Source organism: Rousettus aegyptiacus, unplaced genomic scaffold (assembly GCF_014176215.1).
Source record: "Rousettus aegyptiacus isolate mRouAeg1 unplaced genomic scaffold, mRouAeg1.p scaffold_m13_p_6, whole genome shotgun sequence".
Lineage (NCBI taxonomy): Eukaryota > Metazoa > Chordata > Mammalia > Chiroptera > Pteropodidae > Rousettus > Rousettus aegyptiacus.
Genome location: NW_023416309.1, coordinates 35,057,766 through 35,084,092, shown reverse-complemented (window position 1 = coordinate 35,084,092; position 26,327 = coordinate 35,057,766). Strand labels below are relative to the sequence as shown.

The following is a 26,327-nucleotide window of genomic DNA, read 5'->3' as shown; positions in this document are numbered from 1 at the left end:
ATATAACATATACATATATACATATATATGTGTGTGTATACATACACATATGTACATATATATGCATATATGTATACACATGCATATATGTAATAACTTATTGTTTCTTCAAGACAATTTGGAAAGTGCAAAAAAAATTTTTAAATAAAACAGTAATTATCTTGGCATAGGCAACCACTATTAAAATTTTGTCTTATTTTCTTTCAATCTTTAATACGGAGCCTATCTCATGGGGATATTAATGTAGAAAGCGAGTTATTTCCAGAAAGCCATGTTACCGGTCCCCAAGTCTTTAGACCTCCTTCTGTCTCTAGAATGTGATGGGATGACAGTGTATGCCTGAACTGGTGTGGGAAGGCTCCTTCCTTTTCAAAAGTCTGTTAGCTGGGTGAGGGTGAAATTAGTGCTGGAATTTAAAATTAAATATGAGTACTATTAGGATTAAGAGGGGAAAATATTAGAAGAATGAGTGAAAGAGAGGCAAGAAATTAGAAGTAGCCAAGAGTCATCAGGAAAAAGACTTTTTACATGGTTTAATTGAAGGGAAAACCAGGCTACTGCCCAAGCTGACCCTTTGCCTGATAGCCTGGCTTCGTGTCTCCCTGGACTCAGCAGCAGAATGCAGTGCAAATGGCATAGGCCAGGAATGACATATTTGGGTTTGAGCTCTGGCTGTTTCTCTTTCTAGAACTTGGTCAGAAAGATCTCCAAGTTCTATTTTAGCTTTTAAATCACACCTTTATACTTTTCACTGGGAGAAGCATATGGCTTTATCTTTAATTATAATAAAATGATAATAGAAGAGGTAATACTTTAAGCCACATAATTGAGTCAGAGAGTTTGACCACAGGTTTTTATAGGATGTAGAAGTGCACTGGAATATCTAATGGGTAGGAGGGTAGGACTGATTCAGAGAGGAGTGAAGACAAGGCAATGAGAGGTGAGAAAACATTTCATTAATGTTAATTTTTAAAGGACAGTTCTGTAGTAAGAACTGCAAGGATGTTTTTCTTACCACTGTATACCTAGTGCCTGGCATAGAGTAGGTACTTTGAAATAAATGAATGAATGGGGCTGGCTGGAGTAGAGGAGAAGGGCACCCATCTAGACAAAGAAAAGAGCAGACAATGGTTCTATAAGGTCCCTTGTACCAAGGCAGAGAGCTAGGGAGAAAAGTGCAAAGCCCTGTGAATTACCATTGGACCTACCCACATGTCATCACTGCTCACAGAGTGCCCTCCCTCCTCTTGGCCTCTCTGTAGTAATAATTTCAAAGCAACATGGAAGCTCTTTAAAGTATGCCTTCAACTAAGCACCATGCCCTGGGTCCTGATTCAGAGATAACCTAAGAAACATTTTTTTGGAACACCTAGAAAACTGTCCAACTGAACACCTGGTTGCCTTGAGACCAACTGAAAAGATTCAGTGTTCTCAGTGATAGTCTTTCCTTCCCAGCAGAGATGATGACAATTCCTCTACTTCGGTGTTTTTATGGTTTACCTGAGAAAACCTCCGATCATGACAGTGGAACCTACTGGAAAGTCTTCTCTCTAAGGCAGACCCAACTGGCTCAGACAGCACGTTTGTTTCAGTGCCACTGGGCTCTGCTGCTAAGAAAGCATCGCCCACGGCCATCTGGGGTGCTCCCAGCCTCCCCGCAGTGCGGATCCTCAGTTTGAGTTGGTGTCTCACTGAATTTGTGGAGCTTCAAGTGCAGTTATTTTAATTTCATACAAAATGTTTAAAGGGCATAAATACACTGAAGCATTTGGAATCCCGATCAAGGACCAGTAGAGGTTAGACAGTGAGTTTTAGTTTATTCCTACATAATGATGCTTATTGCATATCAGGCTCTGTTCTAAGCACTTTGCATATATTAACTCATTTACTTTCATGACAACCTTAGGATCTAGGTGCTCCTAAGAACCTTATTATCCCCACCCCCATTTTTACAGATGGTTACTATCACCCTCATTTCACACATAAGAAATCTGAGGCACAATGAAGCTAAGTGACCTTTATGAAGGAGTAAAGCCAGGTTTCGAACTCAAGCAGCCTAGTGGCAGAGATCACCCTCTTAGCCGCCATATCACACTGCCTCTTCACATGAGTGTCATTATGAGGGCTCAAATGAAGACATCCCACCTGACTGAAGAAGGAACACACAAGCACTCTGAGTTTGGGAACTGCCATGTATGCCTTTTGTACTCCCATAATGCTCAGCAACCAGTAGGTGCTCCATAACACGTGTGGATTGATGACAATCTTTTCCAAATATTTTAATACACACATGCAAACAATCCTGCTTCAATTGATCCTTAACCACAGTGACACTTGTATGATGGCCAAGAGAATCATTACTAAAAAGCTCATATTAACAGAAGTGAATACACAATTATAGTTGAAAGATTTGATCATTATCGGCCATAAACTATTTTTATTCATGTTTTCCCTGATTTCAAAAGTAATACGTGGTCATCAGAAAAATCGAAACCTTGCTTAAACATATAAACTATTCAAATATTTAAGTCAATCATGTATAACATTAGGACAGTAACTCAAAGTAATCAAGAAAAGGTCCCAAGATTTGACTTGTTTTATAAAGACTTAAATATAAGGAACTCTCCCTATATTGAGGGCTAGTTTGAGGGAGAGGGAGTCTATATAGCAGTTTTTAAGTTGTCTGTAAATGTCTCTTAACAAGGTAAATCTACTGAGATAGATGTTTAAGAATGTTACATAAATTTATTGCTTCTTTAGGAGCTAACCGAATTTATATAAATTCTCATGTAGGTCCCTTCGAGCAACTTTAATGTTAGGCCAGAGTGGGAACCTGTTGGATCTAAAAATATATGTGTAATCCCAACTATTTACATTTCAAGACCGAGGTGAGAGTGTGGCTCCTGTTTGCAGGATCTTTTCTAGCTATACTTGTTCCTCAAATCATGTCCCGTGGAAGGATCCAGCCAGCTCAGTAGAAGTTTTCTGGTTATACTACAACCGACATGTGGGGAGAGGGCTAGATGGTTCATTAAAGACCTTGGGAAACTTCTGTCAACAGGGCTAGTGCTACTGTCCTGTCTCTCTCTTACGGTCACCAGGAGACTATAATGAAGTCAAGAATATGAAAAAATTTTGTAAACTCTTCCTGCATCATATGTGGTTTCGAGGGCGAGGTAATCATTCCTTGCTGCTTGAACATTTTCTTTGGGAAGAATTGGTCTGAGGTGGAGAAAAAGGCAATTTGAAACCTAAAATCTTAAAAAGGAAGTTAATGGCTCAAACTAATGTCAGATTTCATTGTAAATGGTAATTAACTGAGAAGTCAGAGGAACATTTGGATATCAAATCTTCCCTATTCATCTCTCCTTGAAAAGAAAAAAGGAAAGAAGAAAAAAAAGGAAGGAAGGACGTAAAGAAGGAAGAAAGGAAAGAAGGAAAGAAGGAAGGAAGAAAGAAAGGAAAGAGGAAATTAGAAAAGAGTATAACTAGAAAAGAGGACATAACTTGGTGACAAAGACATTCAGTGAGAAAATATTTGTTTGTCTAATTTCTCTCCCTAAACTGAGCTCTTTCAGGTTGGAACTGGATTTTATTCATCTTTGTGTGGCACATCCTAGAGACTATTTAGGATAAACCATATGGCATTTTCATTTTTGTAGATTAGAAACAGTCTAATATTGGCAATGCCATATGAGTCAACCCCTAAGTGTTAGATAAAGATGGAAGAGATCTAAGGGTCATATTCACTTAGTCAATTTTAACCTGTTCCCATAACACCTCCTTCCCACGTCCAGTACGCAGTCAGAGATGTAAGACTTCCCTTTCTCTGTCAGTTTGACCCTTAGATTCATGCCTCGTTCTTTGAAGGCTGCCTTTGGTGTTCTTTTGAGCTTAAAAACTTCTAGATATTAAGCATATGCTGTACCAGTGTCTCTTTCTCATAGTCTTCATACCTCTGAAGAAGGGGCCTTATTATAACCCAATTTAAATTCCCATACTTAAATTCCAATTTCATTTGATAGATATAATAGGCTTTAGTCAAACAAATGGATGTTCTTCACTAAAGTGTTGTATATATATTTTTTCCTTTCTCCTTTTTCTTCTTCCCATTGCCCCCCTTCCTCAACCTTCTCCTCCTCTTTCCTCTTGCCTGCCTGCCCTCCTGCCTGCCTTTGGATGAGGTAGGCCTTTAGGCTGGTGAGGGGATATACTTGCATGAATTAAGGGGCATGGCAAAGCTTATATGATGGTCCCAGAGAGGGCGCCTGGGTCTTACATCCTTCCTTCAGCCCCTCATGATCCTGAGGACAGAGGCTGTATTGAATGGAATTTATGTGAATCAAGAAGCTCTCCAAATTAAGGTTGTGAACTTCCATTTCTCCTTCCATACATTTGTTTCTTTCATTTACTTTTGTCTGAAAAATTAGGTTTGGCAGTGTTTGGCTCTGTGACAAAATGGTATAACATTCATATCATCACAGCATTTTCTGCCTTGCATTATGTCACCGACATGCAGAGTAGCACTGCAAATGCTGTTTTTATCACAATAACTATATCTAGAAGCTTTGGAAGGTATCGTGATTTTATAAAACACATTTGGCCATCGGTTCCCCTTGCCGCTAATCCAAACAGCAGTAGAGACAGGGCCTGGTAGAGGTAGCGTGATGACCACATAGATGCACTAGAATGTATGCTCAAAGGTCAAGCATTCTTGTCTGCTTTGTTCATTGCTGCATCCTGGGGCCTACGACAGATCTGGGAATGAGGTATTGTGAGGGAATAGGTTAAAGCTGAAAGAATGACACTTAGATATCCTGCACCTTTATTTAATACCAATGAGACACACATTAGGCACTGAGAAATAGAAATTGAGTGGCTGAAGAGCCATTGCAGTTCGACTATTGAGTTCACATTATTGTAACTCCACAACTACACACTTCACTAGTCATATATCCCCTCCCGAGCCTCTGTTTCTTTGTTTCTAAAGAAGACATTATTTTATCTATCTGGCAAGACTGTCGAGAAGATTAAATAAAAATTCAGGTAAAGCAAAATGACCAATACAATTGGCACTTAATAAATGTTAGTGCCTTTTCTTCCCATGCCCTACTAGTTTCCTTCATGATGCATCTGTGCGTATGTGTGTGCATGTGTATGTGTGTAGGAGAAACAAGTTATTTGGTTCATGTTGTTCGGGGTTTCTCAAACTCGGCTCAGCACTATGCCATTTTAGTCTAGATAATTCTCTTTTGTGGGGGCTATCCTGTGCGTCGCAGGATGTCTAGAAGTATCAGTGCCCTCCCCCTACTGGATGCCAGTTACACCCCCCAGCTCTGACAATCGAACATGTCTCTAGCTATTGCCAAATGTTCCCTAAGAGGCAAAATCGCGCCCTTTTAAGAACTGACTCTAATAACCCATTGAATAATTAAATATTTCACAATAATTAAATTAAATAATTAAATACAGAGCACAGGGTGCTCTGGTACTGTATAGACATTGCTATGGTTATAGTATACATTTAAATGTATATAAATGTATATATACTATATATTTCAATGTATATAATGTATACAGAAAAAGAAAAACGGCGAATATCAAATGAAGCTCTACAGTCAATCCATGATTATCCATGAAGTGAGTAATGATGTAAATAATATGAAAGTTATTTCAGTCACACAATTTCCCTACATTAGATTGTTTTTCTAATTATGGTTGGTTTAGACTAATCATATTAATAGTAATCAATTTCCTGGACACACACTGGCCGATGACCAGAAGAGATGGCAAGTGTGCATAGAAAGACATCATTTGGGTTTCTTATATTTTCATAATTGCTATAAAGTGTACACTTTAACCACAGGTTACACAACTGCACTGTCCATTGGCAAACTTAAAAAGTAATAGCAACATTTATACTTACAGGTGAATTAAAGACTTTAGTCCCCGGAAGGTATGTCTTGAAATAGACTTGATATTGTTGTTTTCTATGAATCTGCAATAGGTTATAATATTTTTGTCAGACAGCTGTAGGAATCTGAGAGTACTTGTCCTCAATTATGATATTTAAAAAAAAAGTTTTCTTTTTTTTACTTACAAATACTCTAAATGTGGAAGACCAATAAAAGCATCATCGCTGATCATATCAAAGGAGTTTGATGTGAATAACCTGCCCAGAAAAAGTACACAATGAAAACAATTAAACTGACAGATTGTTAATTTTTACTGCTTTATCTCTCAGAGAAACGTGTGGGAGTTGTGTATGGAAGAATGTCTGGATGTCTGCCTTCTACGGTGTTATTTATTCGAGTAATTTTTGTAATTTTTTTATCCCCAATTATCTCCTCATCAAATGCTTATCAAGGAAGGGGGCTTCGTGTCCCCCTTCTCACAGTGATGGATGTCACATACCCTGGGTAACATTCTGAGATGCAATCGGACAATGTGACAGCCAAACCAACATATTGCACATCTTCATGAATAAGATACAACAGAATTCATCTTTTCCTTTCCTCTAAAAACTTCTGGAACATTCTGACCAGCCCAAACAATGGCGCTTTATGGTTTTAATCCTGGGAGACCTAGAAAAGTTAGCTTCATGCCCAGTTGTGCTATGATGCCTCATAGTAAATAAGCCATTGGCACTGGTTCAGTAAACATCAACGAACTTTGTTTGAAAATAAAATGAGCTGAAGACAGGAAACAGTGAGGCTTAGGAAGAGTCTTAGATTTATTTTATTACTAAATAGTCAAAAATAACCCTAACTTGAACAAATTTTTTTTAAATTTCAAAATGCACAGGGCTTTGTTTTTAAAATTACTGATGCAAAAGAACATTAACCAGCAGTTCCCACCCTGTTGAACTCCTCAGAGAACTTGCCAGTTTTCTGCATTGGGAGGCTTAAAAGAGTTGGTCATAGGTTAAGTAATACGAAGCAGTTTTGTTTTTGTTTTTGTTTTACAGTGAGCATTAATTTATGAAACCCTTTAGATAAAGTATTGATATAAGCTGAAAATAAGGTTTTAAATGTACTGATGACAAATTTATAATGGGTTCAAATGACATTCAGTCTGCATGTTAAAGTTCTTGAGTGGGGGAACTTCAGATTCTACCTGTAACTATTGTCCCAAATGTGACCATGATCATGGACCAGGCCAGAAGTTCGACATAATTTGACAATTCATGTCTCATAACACCATGTAATTGCACTATGAAAAGTCCAATATTCTGTTATAACTTTTTTGACTTTTACTTTTGAAGTCTAGGGATTAAAAATAACTGCCACTAATTAGCTTAGTGACGCCTTCTCTCTGAGTCATTGTTAGCCAAGGAAATTAAAGCTAGGAGATTTCACTTTCTAAACATTTGTGAATGACTTATTTGATATCTGGGATTTCTTCAAAATAATCAGAGGAAAGGTCAGCAGTGGATTAGAGATGAGTATAACATGATAATTTTTGAAGCTGAAAGATGAGTACGTGGGAGTCAATTTTATTATCTCTACTTATGTACATGCTTGAAATTTTCTATAAAAATGGGAAGGAAACATGAACCAAACTAAACATGATGATCTCTTGCATTTATTCCTAGGCTATTAATCCTGAAGTAAGGTTGTATTCTTTTCTATCCATCTGCCCTCCAGTGTCATAGCTTTATACTCATGTAATTCTCTAGGCTCTGAAAAGTCAACACTAATGAATAGTCATACATAGTAGATGCCTATAGTTATTAAAACAGATTCAAAGTTTTATTATTTTAGTCACAATTGCCTTTTAGCAATTGCCTCTTCTTACTTCATGGTTTTGAAAAACAAGAAAATTGCTTAGCCTTACTCCAAGGTAAGCTAACGCCCCCAAATTTCCTGAGGTTCCAGATTTTCATTTCATTCTCTATAGACAGCAAGAAGGATGGAGAGCATGAACTAAGGCAGAAATAAATACAGAGAAATAGTCTATGGTCACTGGTTTGTGAACTGTCCCATGGTTGAACCAAGGACTTCATCATCATGTACTTCAAGTCACCAGAAAAAAAATAGCTTCTCTCACTAGGTCCCTTTATATTGAATCAGATGCAAATCAGAGTTGGCAATCAATATTAGTGGGCAGAACTAGCCCATGTATGTCAGGGAAATAAAATAGGATTTCCATTAGAATTTTTATCTGCTTGTTCATCGCTTATTCTCAGTACCTGTCATAGTGCCTGTCCCATAGTGGATACTGAATAAATATTTGTTAAATAAAAAGGAATTCACTTTACATTAAATTCTGGTTGTTACTACATAACTAAATAGAATGTTCCTTGGAGCAAGGACTTATCCTTATTTGCTTTTGTGTCCCTATCCCCAAGCACAGTTCCTGGCTGAATAATGTTTGTTGAACTAGATTCCAAGGATTAAAACCTGTCATTAAAACTACAACTACAGGCAAAAATATGGATGAAACTCATAAATTTAAGTCAAGAGACAGAAGCCAGAACACAATAAAGTATATCCTAAATGATTTCACTTATATAAGGAATAAAACCCAGCGAAGGTAATTTATGACAGCAAAAGTCACAATAGCAGTTCCCCTGGGAGGCAAGTAGTGACTGGAAGGGGGCACAAGGGGAGTCTTCATGGTAATGATAATGTTTTTCTCTGGGTGCTGGTTACAAGATTGTTCAACTTAGAGAAAATGATGGTTGGGTAGGAAGGGTAAAAAGGCAGAGCACGGAGGATTTTTAGTGCCGTGAAAATACTCTGTATGATACCATCATGATGAATACATGTCATTACATATTTGTCCAAACTCGCAGATTATAAAAGACCAAGAGTGAACCCCAATATTAACTATGGACTCTAGGCGATAATGTAGGTTCACCAATTATAACAAATGTACCACTCTAGTGGGGACGTTGGTAATGGAAGAGGCATACTTGGGTCAGGGTAGGGTATGTATGGGAAATTTCTGTGCCTTCTCAATTTGGCTGTGAACCTAAAACTGCTTTAAAAATAAAGTCTTGATTTTTAAAAATCGAGATTTATACTTAGGATGTATGCTCCTTTATCTATATTCTATTTCAATAAAAAGGTTTCTTATGAAAGCTAAAAAGTTTCTTTGGCTGAGATAATGTTGAATATCTTAGTGCCTCAATTACAAATTCAATTGTAGTTTTCTGTGGACAAGGATTCCATGGACAAGGATTTGTAAAATTATACATATGTTCTAAATATAATTCATTTATATAATGGACTATCTATTTTATTATCCTATGTAAATCTAAAAAGACTTCAAAAGCTCATGCTGTATAAAGTAGTGAAACTCTGGTCCTTAATTTTCAATGGATTCCTCTAAACATGTCTGATTTCAATATTATGACTTGTTATGAGCCAGATATGTTAAAGAATCCCACAGTCCCTGTTAAGGGAAACTGTTCCCATTCCACCCCATCTTCACGTACAGCAGACCCAAGTGGCCACATTTTATGCCATGCAACCTCTGTCCCTTTCCTCAGATTATTAGGGCAAGACTCAGCTTCTTACCCAGGGTAGATTTTGAGGTCAGTCAGCATGGTATGGCCCAATTAGCCTGGCTGAAAAAAGTGAGTTGGTCTAACGATGAGTCCTTTTGGGGGAGTGGGGGCGGGGGGGTTAGAATCAGCAAACTGAAATGGAGTCAGCTGGCAGAGGACCTGAAGGAGAAAGGATGCCTTGAGTGCAAGGCACACTTAGGAGAGAGTGGAATATGCAAGAGACATGTAAGCAAAAGGGAAGTGTGTACAAAAGCTGAGCAGGGAGCCTTCTAGATCTGAGTTAGATCCTAAGACAGTGCTTCCTAATCTCGATCACACTTGCAATGACCTGGGGAGCTTTAAAAAGACTGGCACCCAGTTTTTACCGTTAGGAATTCTGGTTACATTCCATGCCTCGAATGTGGCCTGGGAATAGGGATATTTAAAACCTCCCCAGGTTGCTCTTATACGTAACCAGGGCTGCATGTGGTAAGCTTTCAAGTCGGTTAAGATAGCCCCCGTTTACCTGTGGTGACTGAGAGGGTCTCTGTTCCTTGAAGCAAGTCTGACTGGAGCAGTTGCTGTGGTACATACAAGTGCTGTGGATTGTCCTGTCCCCATAATTATGTGTAGCAAGAGTCTGTGATAATATGACTAGGATTGGACACCTCTCCTCATAATAGCAGCATCATGGAGGGGTTGGTGGGGACCAATGTACTTTCTGAATGAACTTGTTACCCTGAGCCACAAATCAGAGATCTGGACCCCACAGACTTGCCAAGCAGCCATCTTGCGGGGTTGTGTAGAGATGATGTAGAATTGCCCTCTGCCCCTGGTCCTGTGGGAACATTTGAGGTCTCTTCCTCTTTCTCTATTCTTAAGAAAAGAAAAAATCAAGATTTTTTCCCTAGAATTTTGGTGGAGGTGGACACAGGGATGTGCTGTGGCCTATTGGTACCCTCCCGCACAAGGGCTGTGCACTTATATCCATTAGCTATCAAACTCATGAATGCAGTAAGGGTCTGTGGGAGGAATGGGGAGAATTTTTTTCTTTTGCAATCAAGAGAGTACATATTTCCTCACCAAGAGGGAGATTTAGGAAGACCATACTTATCAACTATCAATTCCAAGCAGGGAATAGCTCATTCTTTAAATAATGATTGTTGTCCTTATTATATTTTACATTTCATAGACTCCTGCTGGATTATCTGATTTGGTCTTTGGAACAACTCTGAGTGGTAGAGCATGTGTTAATATCTGTTTGACATGAGGAAACTGCGGCCCAGAGGGCTGTTAAAAGCTTTATTCAATGTCATGAAGCCCAAGGTTCTTGGTCTACTGCCCTCTTCATATACCAGGTGGCCTTCACTTAAGGACCTGGATCACAGAATGACATAGTATCCACATTCTGGCAGACAACTATAACAACACAACTCAGCTCGTAGGGATTTAAGAAATGAATTAAATAATAATCCCTTTTTTGAGGAATTAATTAATACAGCTAGTCTCAAAGTCACATTAAGAGCATGCCAATCTGTATTTTTTTCCAAGCAAAAATTTTAATAATTTGAATGCACTTTGGTGTATTTTGCTTATGAATACTATGTGCTCATTGTAGAAATTCTAGAAAACAAAGGAAAAGTTAAAGAAAATAAAAATATCCATAATCATACTACAGAAAGATATCGATATGTATATATATATATAAAAAATACATATATATTTATAAATTGGGATATATATTGTTCTGTGTTCTACTTTTCATATACTTATTTTGTGGACAACTTCTCATAATAAATTTTCAATAACATGATTTTAACAGTTGAGTTTTGTGTTATTATATCATGATTTAACTTTTTAATTGTTGATTCCAGCTTTCATTATTATAAACAGTACCAGAACCATCTTCTTATACAAATATTTTTTTCATATCCCTAATTATTTCTTTAGGATGGACTTGGGATAGATTTCTAAAAGTAAACAGTATTGAATTATAGATGGTTTTTAAGTCTCTAGTTCTTTATTTCCAACTTGTACAAAATTACATGTTCAACTCCGAGTGTAGAAATGCCTATTTTACCACATCCTCACCAACATTTAGTATTATCATTTTTGTTTCTTTTCCTATGAAATTATGTCCTTTTTTGTTGTTTTCTAAGCAATTTTTTTTATTAATAACATTACCTATTTTATTTGATGCTAAGTGTTTTTCCTACTGATTATGATTATCTTTTCATTCGTGATTTTTAACACATATAAGTTTTACATTAAAAACTATGAACACAAAATTTCATTTAGCATGAAATAAAACCAAAACATTATAAATATTGCAAGGATGTCAAATACCACAAAATCATAATATTCAGCATAATTGTTAATAATTAACTGTTTAACAAAATATATTAACTTCCACTGTATATTTTTTCTTTCCTTTTATTCTTAAAATATTCTGTCCTACTTAGAAATCAATAAAACATGACCTACACCTATCCCCTTTTTATTATTATTATTATTATTTTTTACATTTAACTCTTTAATCCATTTGGGACTTAATTTTATGTATGATGTGAGGTGAGATGTTGCCTTGATTCTTTCTTAAATATTTACTCAAATTTACCCCAAGCCTTTTGTTGAATAATTAATGCCTTCCCCATTTATGAGTATTGTTTCCTTCACATTTTTGCTATTTTAATGGTCTTTCCAAGAATCAAATCTTGAATTTATTTATTACTCCCACTGTTTCCTAATTATTATTTTCTCTCTTATTTATTTCCTCTTGATTTTCTTAGGATATTTATTGAGTTTTGTGCTCAACTCATATATTTTTATTCTTTCTGATTTAAAATGAAAGTATTTAGAAATAAGACTTTAACTCTGTGTAAAGCATCCTGTAAGATGGATAGGTAATAACTGTTCACAATTGCATATTTGATTTCAACAATTATTTAAAATAATATTCTTAAAATTCCCTGTTGATAATAGGTTTTTTAAAAAAGCTTCCATGATTTTATTATTGATATTCCATTGGGATAGGTTGCATGTCTTCATAAGCAATAAATTAAGGCCATAAAGGGGCTCCTGGTTGAACTGAAAAGTAGGACCAGCAGAATTTAATTGAAAAAGAGCAGAAAAGTAAGCAACAGGGTTAGAGTGGAGCCCAGCATTCTGAGGGAACCTGGAGTAGGCAACGGAAGTAAAAGAAGGACCAAAGGATCAGACAATGAAGACGTAGCTACCTTAGCAGGAGTCAATGCTAAGGCTGCCCAACATTCAGCGAGAGGCCAGGTATGGGGCTCTAGAAGAGCAAAAGGACTGGGCAGGCACATATGTCAATGCCAAGGGTGATGGGCCACTGACGTGATTTCCTGCCCTGCTTTTCACCTCTTCTAGGGACCAAAAGGGAGCACTCCAAACATGGAATCAGGAAACCTGGGTCTTAAGTCCCACATGGCCATAAATCCTCTGTGTGGCCTTGAGCATGTCACTTCTCCTCTCTAAATTGTCAATTCAGAAGTCTAGACTAGATAATTTTTCTGGTCACTCCTAGCTTGAAAGATGTATGAGTCTATGCTTGTAACACTGTGAGCTTCGTTCATGGAAGAACAGGCATGGGCTCCTCACGGGGAGCAAGATGTGACCAGAGGCAGGTGTGCAGATGACTGAATGGGAGGAGTAACCCTGCTGAGAAAATCTCCCCTGGTTTCAAACCAAATTGCTCATGTGGTCATGCCAGGGCCCCATGGCTCTAACGACATCTACTTCTCTAGCCACCTGTGACATCTTGACTGCCACTAGAATTGTCATTGGCTCATGGGTAGCCTGTATCCTGTTTTCCAGTCCAGAGCAAATTCCCTTGGCTATGGAGAGGAGATGATTTTAAAGGCTCTTCCATACAAAACTATTCTGGATGAAGAAAAGAAGAGTGAGCAGCCAGCACCCAGTTGTCACTTGGAGACTGCGCTGATTAGATATAAAATAGAGAATCTGGTTTCTAAGCTCGCAGCTGCCACTTGTTATGCACATGATGCATTAAGTAGGTGAATCTATTTAATCATGTTAAAATAAGAATTATAATAACAAAGTGACTTCCTGGAAGATTCTAAGAATTATAGGAGATAACCTATATGAACATATCTCTAATGCTTCTGCCAAAGAATATCTAAGCCAAGATCATAGACATAAAATGACAGGGCTGGAAGAGGCTCCAAATCTAGTAAAAGACTTTAGTTTTACTGCTAGGGAAAAAGGTCCAGAGAGCCTGTCACCTGCCCAAGAGAACTGTTACGGGCATTCCCCAGGGAATTAGGCTCCCATGGGCATTGTGTGTAAACACGGGTATGCACTTCCAGGTACATATGTGTGTCTGTATGTTTATATATGCATATATAGAGAGAGATGAGAGAGCAAGACACACAGCTTACAGCTGTTGGAAGATTTGGGGTCACAGCTGGAAAGCTGACCAACTTATTTAGAGCTGCCTTTGCTTAAATGATTCAGACTGCGATTATTACTAATATTCTTCTTTTTCCAAAAGAATGGGGTTGGTTGAATGATAACTAATAATAGGCAGATGACTCATGTTAGTTAAATGCGCACAGTCTAGGTGCATGTGTCATGCGAATAGTTTGAATAATTTACATTTGAATATTTTTAAATATGCTTTCAAGATAGAAAAGCATTAAAATGGAAAGCGTCACACATGAGCACATTATTTCATAATTCTCTTTGATTCTGATCCTTGAAAAACATTGTCAGTGTAATTCAGCTGATCCTTAAGTAGACTACCACCTCTTCAACCTGGGGAATAACCTTACTTTTAGCTCCACATAGATGATTAGGGAAGCACCTCAGAGAAACATGTAGTTCAAGTCCTCTTTTCACAAGTGAAGAAAGCAAGGCCTGCAGAAGTTAAGTGACTTACCCAAGGTCACATCTTTTGTCAGCAGCAGGGCCAGCATGAGAATATAGGTGTTAGATTTGCAAGGGTTCCCCTGGGAATATTCTCAGCATGCACATCAGCAAAGATTTGAGCATGGACCTACCCCTTTAGTTGTATAGTTCTATTACCTCTCGTCCCAGGACAGTCAAACTTTTCCTTTCTAGGAGTTGGTATAACTAGTAAACAGCCCATCTCCCAGTGTCGTTTACAAATTCAGTCCGTATCTTCCTGGTCCTGAAATACCAAGAAAGGACTTAAATTTTATCTAAAGCCTATTCTGTGCCAAGCCTCATCTTTAGCAGCTTGCCATCTATTAACCCGTTTCAATCTTCAAATGAACACTATAATGAAGGTTTCATATCCTCCACCTAAAATATAAAGAACACTGAGGCGAGAGAGGTAAAGCTTATAACCTCCAGAGCTGGGATTCTGTGCTCAGGCATGCTCTTCCCATTGGTGCTAGTAATGGTCATAGGCAAGGCTGTGCTTCCTCTTTTTAGCCTCATCAGATCAGCCCAGTATCTGCTGCAAATCTAGAACAGCCTTGCCCAGTAGTCCCAGAGTGTATTCCCTGGAATAAAAGGCCTTTAGGGGTCAAGAAGTTTTACATGAACAAAAAAACAAAATGAATTTTGGAAAAGTGGGTAAGTGAAGTTAACTGAGGTTCTTAATTACGCGTATCTTTTTATCTTTAAATAAATTGAGACTCTTCAGAAAGGAATTAAATATGCAGTTTTCCAACCATATTGACCCTTTCATCATTGAGCTTTACATAAAATGAATATTCTATGGAATATACCCAGGGAAATGCTGGTTTAGCCCTTGGGAAAATAACTGTGAGCGAACCTGCTCAAAAAACAAAACAAAACAAAACAACAATGAGATTGGAAATTTAAGCTCAGGAGCCTTTTTCCTGCTGAGTGGGCTGCCAGTGATAATCTCCTTCCTCTCACAGAGGGAGCATCCACTGGGAGGTCTCCAAAGAAGCAGCATGTGCCAAGCTGCTTGACCAGGTAGATAACCTGGTGATGAGGCTTGATTCCCAGAATCACACTTAGTGAATCCACACTAACAGAATTCTCTGATTTACTCCTTTTGCTATAACCTATATGGATATAGATGGTTTAAAGCTGTGGTCCCCAACCTTTTCCGCACCAGGGACCAGTGCTCCTATGAGAATCTAATGCCTGATGATCTGAGGTGGAGCTGAGGCAGTGCTGCTAGCGCTGGGGAGCAGCTGCAAATACAGACGAAGCTATACTCACTGGCTTGCATGCCGCTCTCCTCCTGCTGTGTGGCCTGGTTCCTAATAGGGGTTGGGCACCCCTGGTTTAAGGTGTCTCTTAAGATGGGTTTCTTCCTACCTGCCTAAGCTCTGCTAGCAAGCCTTTCTAGAACAGGTGAAGTATAAATAATTAAGCTAATAAATAAAATGAATATCAAAGGCATAGATTCCCTAAGTATTATCCACAGACCCATTATTCTATGGGATGTTAATAAAAGTGAAATCACTAAAATAAGTCCAAAGGTTTTTCCATGCCAAGGTACATTGTGAATAACCAAGTGGGGACAGACTATGCAGTTTCTTAAATTATGTGAGCACAGAATCATTTTCTTTCAGGACAAGTGTTTCACAGGACAGAAGTTTAGAAAACATTGGCTTAAGGTATGACTTTAAAGTAAACAAGTCCTTTTTCTTTTACTGTTTTCTTCTCTCTCTCTCTCTGTCTCTCTGTCTCTCTCCTGTTCCCCCCTCTCTCTCTCTCAAGCAAGGGGACCAGAGCTTACACATACAAATGAGAGCTGAATCCTAGGGGAGCTAGATGTTCTTGCCAGCAATTATTCCACTCTTTCAAAGGCCTTTTGAAACTTCTTTTCAGTAATTGTCTCCAGGAATCAGGACACATCTCCTGAATACCCTCGTTAATGGCAAACATTGACTCTCTGAGAGGGAATTTGATTTTGAGAACAAAACCATGCAAAGTCAATTCAAGCCAATGATTCATGTTCAAGAGGAAGTAGACAGAAGTGGTTAAAAGTGAGAATGCGGATTTAAACCCCTGCTCTGGTCGCTACTTATTGGGGGTGTGACATTGAGGAGATTATCTAACTCTTCTAGGACTAAGTGCTTAATCTGCAAAATGGAGATAATCATATCCCCTCACAGGGTTATTGTGATGGTGAAATACAAAATAAGATATATAAAGTGCTTAGCATCAAGCAATATAAAAATGACAAATGCTCAAGGGGATATGAAGTACAGCATAGGGAATAATATTGTAATAAATATATATAGTGCCAGATAGGTACTAGACTAATTGGGGGGATAACTTCATAAATTATATAAATGTCTAAAATCTATGCTGTACACCTGAAACTAATATAAAGTAATACTGAATGTTAACTCTAATTGAAAAAAAACAGACAAAAGTTTTTAAAAATAAAAAAGGAATGAAACATACAAACAAATAAATTATAAGTGCCCCCTAACGAAACTTCACCTGGTTTTATTGCATGGTTGTAAACTGACAGTGAAGACAATTCTCATGGTAGGATCTAGCCATGGAAACACAGTTGGGAAGAATCAGTGACCTACTATAAAAAGTTCTCTGCAAATCAAGAGTTCCTTGTACATAAAAATTTTAGTCTGTTTTTTTTTTTTAAAGGTACATTTTACATAGGCAAACACCTGCATCTCTCCACGTAAACGAGTCTGACAATTCCTTTCCAATCCTTGCCCCATGGCAGGGAAACTGAAATATTGTTTTATCATCAGCCACCATGGTGAGGTCCTGGTAAATTCCTAATGGACCTGCTTGGGAAATTGGGAATTCCATTACTTTTTAAATAATAACTTCATAATAGTCAATTTCATATTATGAAGCTTTTTCAATTAAAGATCTAATTTACTAGTTTGTTTAAATTGATATAATAAATTTTGTCCATTTACTTAACAAGACCATTTGCTATATTATATTAAAGTAATTCTGTTTGTAAAATAGAATAAAATACAATAGAATTTTAAGCGAGGAAGCCATCTTAGTTAATTGAATGCGGAGCCATCAAACACCAACTTATGTTTTATTTGGTTTTTATCCTCTTTCGGAATCTGTTTCCAGATTTCCGCCTTCCCCTGAAAATGAGGAAAATACAGCCCCATGTTCATGTACCATATTCTCATCAACAATTATCTCTTGGAGCTGAGGATGTCATTTTAGGTAAGACATGTCTTCTCTGATTTACTGCAGTCACTACCATTCCCTATAGTCATATACCCAAATGTTCCCTTCATTTACCTTATCGCCCTCACCATATTGACATCTGAGTTTCATAACCATAATTTAATCTATCTCTAGTATTTTACACATATAACATCTAAGGCCCAGGGATATTTCGTGACCAACCCAAGGTCACACAGCCAATTAATTAGTGGCTGAACTGGATTTCAAATCTATGTCTCCTTTTACCATCCTACTGCAGAACCACTCATCTGAAGACTGGTCAATTTTAGCTATTTTAAATAAAACCTGGCATGTTTTACAAAATGTGGTGCCAGTTGTTTTTTCATGAGAAAGAAGTATGTTCTGTTTCCCTTTCCCCTGTCCCCCGCAACTCCCAGAAAGGTAAATAGTTCATGTTTTCTTTGAGAAGTATGTGAAGGAGAGATCTGTTAGAAGGTTCCAATGGAGACCTATGTGTAGAACAATGAGATTTTAAAGCTAGGATTGTAGGCAAACCCAGCCTGTATATTCAGATGCTAATTCGATGTCATGGTCATTCGAATTAAAGTGATATTCAGATACTATAATAAAAGCTATTGAGTTACAGGAATTGTGCCCAGCACTTTACATGCATTGTTTCATTTAATCCTTACTGTAATTCTGTTCACTAGGTACTATGGTTATTCTCCATATTGTAGATGCAGATAACAAGGTTTGATTAAGCTTGCCTAAAATCACAGAACTAGTAAGTAGCAGAGTGGGGATCTGACCCCATGTTTATCCGACCACAAAAGCTGTCTTCTTTGCTACTTGCCACATTGCCAGCTTACTTGGGTTAACCGTTTTAATATCACAGGTGTCATTGTAAAGCCCCTGCAATCATTTTGTAGCCTTTATCAGCCACAGGATCAACAACTGGAAAGCATTGGCATATTCAACACTCAACTGAATACCATTTTGAACAAAATGAGAAAGCTTATCAAGACTACTACCTCACAATACTTTCAAATACAGACAAAATATAATTTACCTTTTTAGGGATCAGTGCCAGCTAGGAGCTGTCATATTAAGGTAGAGAGGGAGAGATGTCACTTGTCTTTGTGCCCTTTACAAAGCCCAGGACTGCGCCTGCAGCACAGTAGAACCCCCAAATTTATTTGCTGAAATGGGAGGGTTTTGATTTCATTTCGTAATTGCTTGTAGCTATACAATGAATAAATACTTGTTTTAGTTAAGCAAATATAAATAAATCAAAAGGGAAATTATCTTTGTGTTAATGGAATTGTTTTTATCTTAATAATGTTTAACCAATGTTTCTCTTTGGATGTCCTGTCAGACTGAAGAAAAGGGAAATTCTGCCCTTCATAAGAGAGAGATTAGTCAGCCTCTGCAGTCAAATGGAGAACCTTGGAGCCTACATATGATTTTTTATATGTCAAAGGCCTAGAGACAGTCAGAATGGGACAAACGAGATTCAAACAGTGAGTCTAAGGAAAGGCCTTGGATGCTCTGCCTTTTAAGTTCTGGCACACATATTTGCTCATGACATTAGGATGTCAAACTTCTTCAAAAGAAGTTTGACATCCTAATGTCATGAGCAAATATCTCTTCACGTTATTTTGGTTCAGCTCACTTTCCAGACCTCTACACTATTAGGTCTTGTGAAATCTAATAGGAAAAAACAAACATAAGAATGTGAACATGACCGAGGCTATCTACTGATAGGAAAACAGGAGACTTTAGTATAAAACATTGTTTTATCATCAGCTACCATGGGGAGGTCCTGGTAAATTCCAAGCTCTTGTCTAGGACCTTAGCTATTGATGAAAGACACGGGCAGATGCAGCACAAACAGCTCTAATAAATGACAGGAAGTACCAAAGACATCAGTGAAGTCCATAGAGCTTGAGAAAACAGAGGTCAGGGAATGAGGCACTTCAATCTGTTTGGAGCTTGGGGTGTGCGTGTGTGCTCATGCGTGTGCGTGTGAGTGCGTGCGTGTGTGTGTGTGTGTGTGTGTGTGTGTGTGTGAATCTTGTGGAAAATGACTCTGGAAAAATAGCCAAATTCTATTAATACCAACTCAGGTGTTCGGACTTTCTCTGTTTCTAGGGAACCATTAAAGGCTTCCAAGCATGCAGGTGATAGGAGATCTGTGCTTCAGGAAGATAACACTAAAAGATATGGGTAGGATGGGAACTGGAAGCAGGGAGACCAGTGCAGAAGCTCCCACAGCAGCCGTGAAACATTGAATGCAGCCTCAGAGCTATGGTCCTGAAGGCGGCAGATTCTCCCGCTAGTTGAGAGGAGACTAGTCCAGTCGGAAGTGGACAGTGAGGGAGAAGGGGCAGGTAACCTCTAAGTTTCTTGCCTGAATAATTGAGAGGATAAAATATGCTTTCAGAGTAAACTTTTGTTGTACTGGGCTAGTTTCATAGTTATAACATACTTTAATTCATTAAAAAGTTAAAAATCAGAAATGAGTCATTGGATGAATTTTAGACAAAACAGCCTAGATGACTGAAATTGTTACTTCTTGGTCCATTGTGGGGGCATCAGCTGGGCATAATCCAAAACATGCTCATCCATAACCAGCTAATAAATTTTCTAGAAGCCTTCTTTGCTGATAGGTCGGGCATGAGTAGTCATTGAAGATTGCTAAATTTTTCTTAAACTTGTAATACAAGGAGAAATAGAAAAAAAGAGGCCGATCACTGTAAAGGTGAAATAGACCATGAATATTTTATCCTGGACCAATAATATTTTGAAGCAATAAATGATAAAAACTTAATAAGGATAGACTTATTATTTATCTTGTTCATGCTATTAGCTTTCGCATTTTTTAGTTTTTGATTTCTCAAGAATTATGTACTTATGTGTTGACTGTAGGTTAATAAAAGAAAGAATAATCCCCCACCCTCTGAGAGATCAATTCTCTTGCTTTAAACAAGGTAAAATCTCATTAGAATAAATAGAATTTTTTCCGATCACACCGAATTCTTATATATAGATTTTTTTTTAGTATGATACTAAAACCAACCCTGTAAGTTACTTCCTGAAAGTAGAAGTCTCTTAAGAGTTGGAGGTATTGTGTTGATTAAAAATTTTAGAAACGCTTGGCAATGTGGCCACATTTTATACTCTTAAATTAGAATTTTACTTCAGTAATGAGCCTACATCATTGGGGATTTCAGTCTTTAATTGAGAAGGGCTGTAATGTGTGAAAATACATTTCTGTAAATTGCATTCACTATAAGCAAACTAGAATGAATAATTGTTCTCATTGGTTATGTTTCACACCCAGCCCTATGGAAAACATAAATGAAATAGCATTTATTTTTTTTGAGAAAGTTTTTGTTGTCATTTAGAACTATAAATGAGATCTTTTTTAAAATATATGTTTTGTACAACTAACCTGATGAATTTTTATTAGATAATTTTATCCTTTCTTCCCTCTACAGAGTGTGGACTTTTTGTTTTTCTTGTTCTCCAACACTTACTGCCAAACTGGCCTACCAGGATCTTTCCCCCAGACACTATGTAACTTAAGGAGGAAACTTGTCTGTTTCCCTCAGTGCCTTAGGCTGACATTTCAGAAAGTACTTCTCATCATGCATCTGCGGAAGGTCTGAAAAAGCATTTGGGGCCATAATGAAATGATCAGATTGTTAGGGTAGATAATGGGAGGGGGGCCTTTCTTTTCCCATGTCAACAACAGGGAAGGACCTAACTGCCTTTGTACGTCAATCGAGCAGACTAGATTCTGAAGTTTACCATTTTGCAGGATATGGCAGGTCAGTTTGGTAATCTGTGGTCACAAATGCCATTAGAATTCATTGTAACCCTCAAGCAATGGCTGGTATGATCCAGGCCTAATCTGATAGCAAAAGTCATGCAATGGCAAATTCAGCCTCCTTGGTTATCTTGTTTCAGTGGAGGGTTGGCAGCCCACGTGCGGTTTGCAGAGCATGGGATGGCCCTGTCTTACAGAACTCTTTTTGTCTGTGAACCATCCATTCCTACCACTGTTATGATTACGGCACAGTTGGCATTTGGAGACTTGGAATTTATTTCCTCAGTAAAAATGTGCTAATAGACCCTTTCCTGAGGATGGGAGGAAACAGAAAATATTGGGAAGGGAGAAGGGGGGGCAAAATATTTAGGAAACAGGGTCCTGGAGATTAGAGACAAACTTTGACCCCTGACTATTTTGCATAAGATTAGCCCAGGCACAAATCTGCCATGTGGAGGTTAGCTAATTTGAATTAAGTAAGGACACACAGGGCAAGAATTACTCGCCCTTTTGTTATTTCTGAAATCTGAACTGCTTTTAGAAATAAGGGTTGGAATGTTCCATAGGAACTCGGAGCACGGGACACAGGGGCATGGCACACACTCAGTGTGGGCTATTTAAAAACCAGTTCCTTGGCTTCCCTCTGTGATTCTAAATACGTGTAATCACATTACCCTGCAGCAGCCGGGAACTATTTCTATAACATTGTCCAGCATTTGTGCTTGCTGAGGCTGGGTCCATCCAGCAAAAACAAAGTGGAGATATGCTAACTGATTAGGTTGATCAATCCAGGCTTTCCATGTCACCACTAAAGTCCATTTGTGTTAGAATATGAGCAGTATTTGTTGACTGACACTTCTCAAATTGTAAGGACTGATTTATTTATCCTGGGGGGAGGAAGATGCTGTAGCTCATCAAAAGGATGCTTTTTAAATGAGCCATTTATTTATTTAACAAATGAACAACATGAGCACAATTTATCACTTTCTCAGATACAACCAATTCTTATTCTATGGAATGTTCCCAGCATAGGAGACTTTGACCCTCTTCGTGCTAAAGAGTCTATCTTTGTTTGGTGTACTAACACTTCCCCTAATTATACCATTAGCTGTCAGTCAAACACATAAATCCCTTAGGAATATTCTACTCAATTGTGAATCACTCTAAGACATTAGCTAGTAGAGGGACATTAGCCAACACTGTTATATAACGTCAAAACACCTGATCAGGCTTGTGAATTAATGAAATAGTCAAACCAGTTTTGGGATTTCGTACAGACAAAACAATAAAGTGATTTTTAAAAAGCGTTTTAGCTTAATGTAAAAAATTTAAAGCCTACCATTTATAAAATATGTAACCACTTGACTTTATGCCAAATATTTTATCTACTGAAAATTTTTTTATCTATGATAATAACCCTTCAATGTGTCATCACTTCCATTTTACAGATGAGGAGACTGAGGTTCAGAGAGATTTAGTCATGCACAAGTTTACAAGTCTAGTTTCTAGTGAGTGGTAGGGTGAGATTTACATACAGGTCTCTCCATTTTCAAATCTATGCTGTTTACCTCTGTATATCTAACTTCAAACAGCCAAAACAGTCCATTAAGGCAAGAAAACAGAAACAAACAATCCAAAAGAACCCCTAGAACTTGGGTCCTGAATCATGCGGTTAAGATAACAAAAACTCAACTGATCCACAATTGGCTAATTTCCTCCGGGAAGCCTGTAGCTACCACCGGTCTGTTGCCTGACACCTAAGTACAGGGAGACCTCTTGACCCTCATGTGGTCCTGCCCTGAAAACTAGCAGTCCAACAGCCAAGCATACACATCAGAAAAAATTATTCATGTGACATTACGCCTTTGGGGAGATCTGAGTCAAATATTATTTTTTGACTATTTTGAGACATAGACTGAATATGTGGTTCCCCTGTGACTAACTAAAAACACACAGCTAAGACTAATCCTTTGCACTATGCTATATTAATGTTTTCTTTCCCTCCTTGTAAGGGGACTAGTTATAAATTAGACGAGATTAGAAAACAGTCTCTCCGGAATTCATCTTTTAAGGAATTACCTAGAAAGAACCCAGATTTTCCCCCCGACATGGCAAAGCACGCAGAGCAGCAGCCTGCCGCCGGTCCTGGGGGACAACATCTTGAGCGCATATGTTATTCCGGGTTCTGCATTGACTAATTCAGAAACTCCGGGGCAAAATAACCAAAGTTCCCAAGTCAAAAATGAAAGTAAAATAGTGGAATGGAATTGGAACCACTGTTGTGACATCCCAACAACTTCGTAAATAGCCGTGAAAGTAGACAGCATTACAGGTTAGCAAATTTACCATTGCAAGAATCAACCTGCACTGTTGGTGTCAAGGCGCAAACAAACTCATTTACCTCTCACTTGACTGATATTCTTTTTCTCTCCAGAAATATAATCACATTTGACAAAATTAATATTGAGATTGTGTTACTAGAGGCTTATCCAAATATATGCTATATTAAAAATAGTCATGATATAAATATTTCTCACAAGAGCTGCAGCGATGGTGTGAATAAAAAACTCCCTTCTGAGATTTCAGTAAAACCAGATCTCACAAAGGATCTGAAAGAAAACAAACAAACGGACACACACAAAGACACACACACACAGAACAAACCTTATGTTAATTCAGTTTGGCAAAGCAGTCACTATTTCGACACTATTTTATGAAGTATGATACAGTTCCTTCCCAGATGAAGTAGGAGAAATGAATCTGCTACAGGTTTCTCATAATAATGTTCGGGGTGGGGGGAGGTGTCTAAGCATGTTCCATAGCAGCTAATAAAAATCAAAATTTCTAAATGCAGCAAAATGTTAGCACTGTCAAATGGCCAAGCGTGCAAGAGGAATCTCTCTCTCCATGCCCTTCTACCAATACATACAAAGCCCCAAATACACCGGCTGGAATTTTAAAATTATAAATTAGATAGCAAAATGCTTACGGGCCTTACAATGAGATAACATCAGGAGGAACGGTGCGTGGAATGGATCTGGCATTCTCACATAAAGCATTATCTTTGGTACAAGTACACACGGCAGGGCATTTTGGCTTCGCTGGTTTCTTCCCCTCAGTCAGCAAAAGCGCAGATAAGAGACATAGGAAATAAGCAATTCTTTTCAGAGGGATGCAGGCATTTCCCATCCTTTGGCTTCTCTCTGATTCCATGCAGTCGAAAAAATCTCCCCAAACATGAACAGGGCTTCTGGAATTCAGCTGGTGATTGTCTTGCTCTGAGACCAGGTCATAGGAGTCCACCCTTTTCCTTTGCCTCTGTATCTCTGCTTTTCAAAACGGACCTGCAGCTGATTCGTGAGCTGCTCCTTGCTCCAGCAATGCACTGCTCGGGGAAGAGACCTGTGAGGTGCTGTGAGATGGGAGGGATCCAACTGCTGGAGGAGAGAGCCGACTTGCATCACCACGAAAACACTGAACACAGACCAGCCTTCGAAGGCAAAGTGAAGTGATGTAACAGAAAATAAACAGCTTCTGCTTGCACTGAGAGGCCCTTTAATTGTTACCAAAAATAGGACGGCATTATGTCTTATTAGTGAGTGGGTGGGCGGGTGGGTGGCAGCAGTCAGCTTGCATCGGATCTCGGCAATCTCAGAAACCTCTGGGAATTTGCTTTTCATGTGGCAAACAACCTAGTCAGAAAAACTGGCTTTGGAGCCAGCCCTGGCTGGAAAAATGAAGTTAAATGAAACTCTCTCCCTCAGCAGCATTTGGCTAAAACCTTGGTATTTCTTGCTGAGTCCACCTGACTGATGCCATCGTTGAAAGACAAATAACAACACATGGAGAATGTGACTTTCAGGGAATGAATGTGAGTAAATACTTTTTTGACACTTATCAACTGTCATGAATTATTGGTTTTCATAATCCCCACCCCCCAAATGTGTAAGACATTCTCTCCTTCCGCGATGAGGGAGGGAAATAGAAGCGCAGACTGCCCCTGTGTGCAGTCCATTCTCCTTGGCTTCTGGAACTCTCCCTTCTTTAGCAGTAGCATCAGAAACCTGGAAGGAATTCCCTGTCAGCAGGAGGCAGCCAGCTTTGGATTCTCAGGGCTCTGAAAAAGGCTCGTGTAGCCTAGGAGGCTGAAATGTGATGGGGGAAAATGCTGGACTAAGAGCCAGAGACCTGGCTTTGAGGTCCCAGTTCTGCCATGAACCAGCCAAAGTTGTCTCTGGATCTATTCCCCTGTCTGTAAAATGGGGATGATGGTATAGACGTTCCATAAATATCACAAACATGAAAGCAAAATGGTAGGCTATGTTACTGTTGTATTTGATAGAAAAGAAAGTGCACCTTCGGAGAAGGAAATTCATTTAAAGAAGAAAAAGAGGAGAGGCTCTAGCACTGGGGCAGGGCAGTATGGTTCAAGAGAGTGGGAAGACTCTCAGGATGGAGAAAAAGGAGGAAAATAGATCCTTTGTCCTCTTACCATGCTGAAGATGTCCATCCTCAAGCTGGCACAGTTGGCCAGCGAATGTCAATCTGTCCTTTCTTTTTCAGCTTCCTAGACTGAAAGTAGTAGAAGGATTGTTTGAACACATGTGTGATTAGGACATAACTTCATTCCTCATGGGAACTTGATGCTTTGATGTCTACCCTTTCCCTCTCATAGAATATCCCAGGCTTACTCCGATCACTTGTTGAATTCTCTGCAAGCTCTGTGAGGGGAGGGTAGTGGTAGTCATGCTCATTATGGGACTTGACTATTATTGTCTGATTACGCAGAAGACTGTAGGCTCCATGAAGGTAGAGACCCTGCTGGGAATTCAGTGCCTGGACAGCGTCGTGCATGGAGTGAGCAACCCATACGCCTTTGTG

At 38.5% G+C, this 26,327-nt stretch overlaps 1 protein-coding gene across 5 annotated transcripts in view; it reads right to left on the bottom strand.

The window, feature by feature from the left end:
* Window positions 1-24,971, bottom strand: part of LGI1 (leucine rich glioma inactivated 1) — a 36,899-nt gene extending 11,928 nt beyond the window's left edge. The window contains exons 1-5 of one of the 5 annotated variants that reach the window (XM_016164274.2): window positions 24,436-24,550; window positions 23,984-24,055; window positions 14,561-14,666; window positions 6,101-6,172; window positions 5,927-5,998 (exon numbers count right to left, since the gene is read on the bottom strand). In XM_016164274.2, coding sequence (XP_016019760.1) covers window positions 5,927-5,998; window positions 6,101-6,147 — 119 coding nt within the window. In that variant the 5' untranslated portion in view covers window positions 6,148-6,172; window positions 14,561-14,666; window positions 23,984-24,055; window positions 24,436-24,550. Of the gene's footprint in view, window positions 1-5,926; window positions 5,999-6,100; window positions 6,173-14,560; window positions 14,667-23,847; window positions 24,056-24,110; window positions 24,372-24,435 lie in introns of those variants that run through there. The other 4 variants (XM_016164272.2, XM_016164271.2, XM_016164273.2 and 1 more) reach the window with 4 other exon arrangements.
* Between the last annotated feature and the right edge of the window lie 1,356 nt (window positions 24,972-26,327).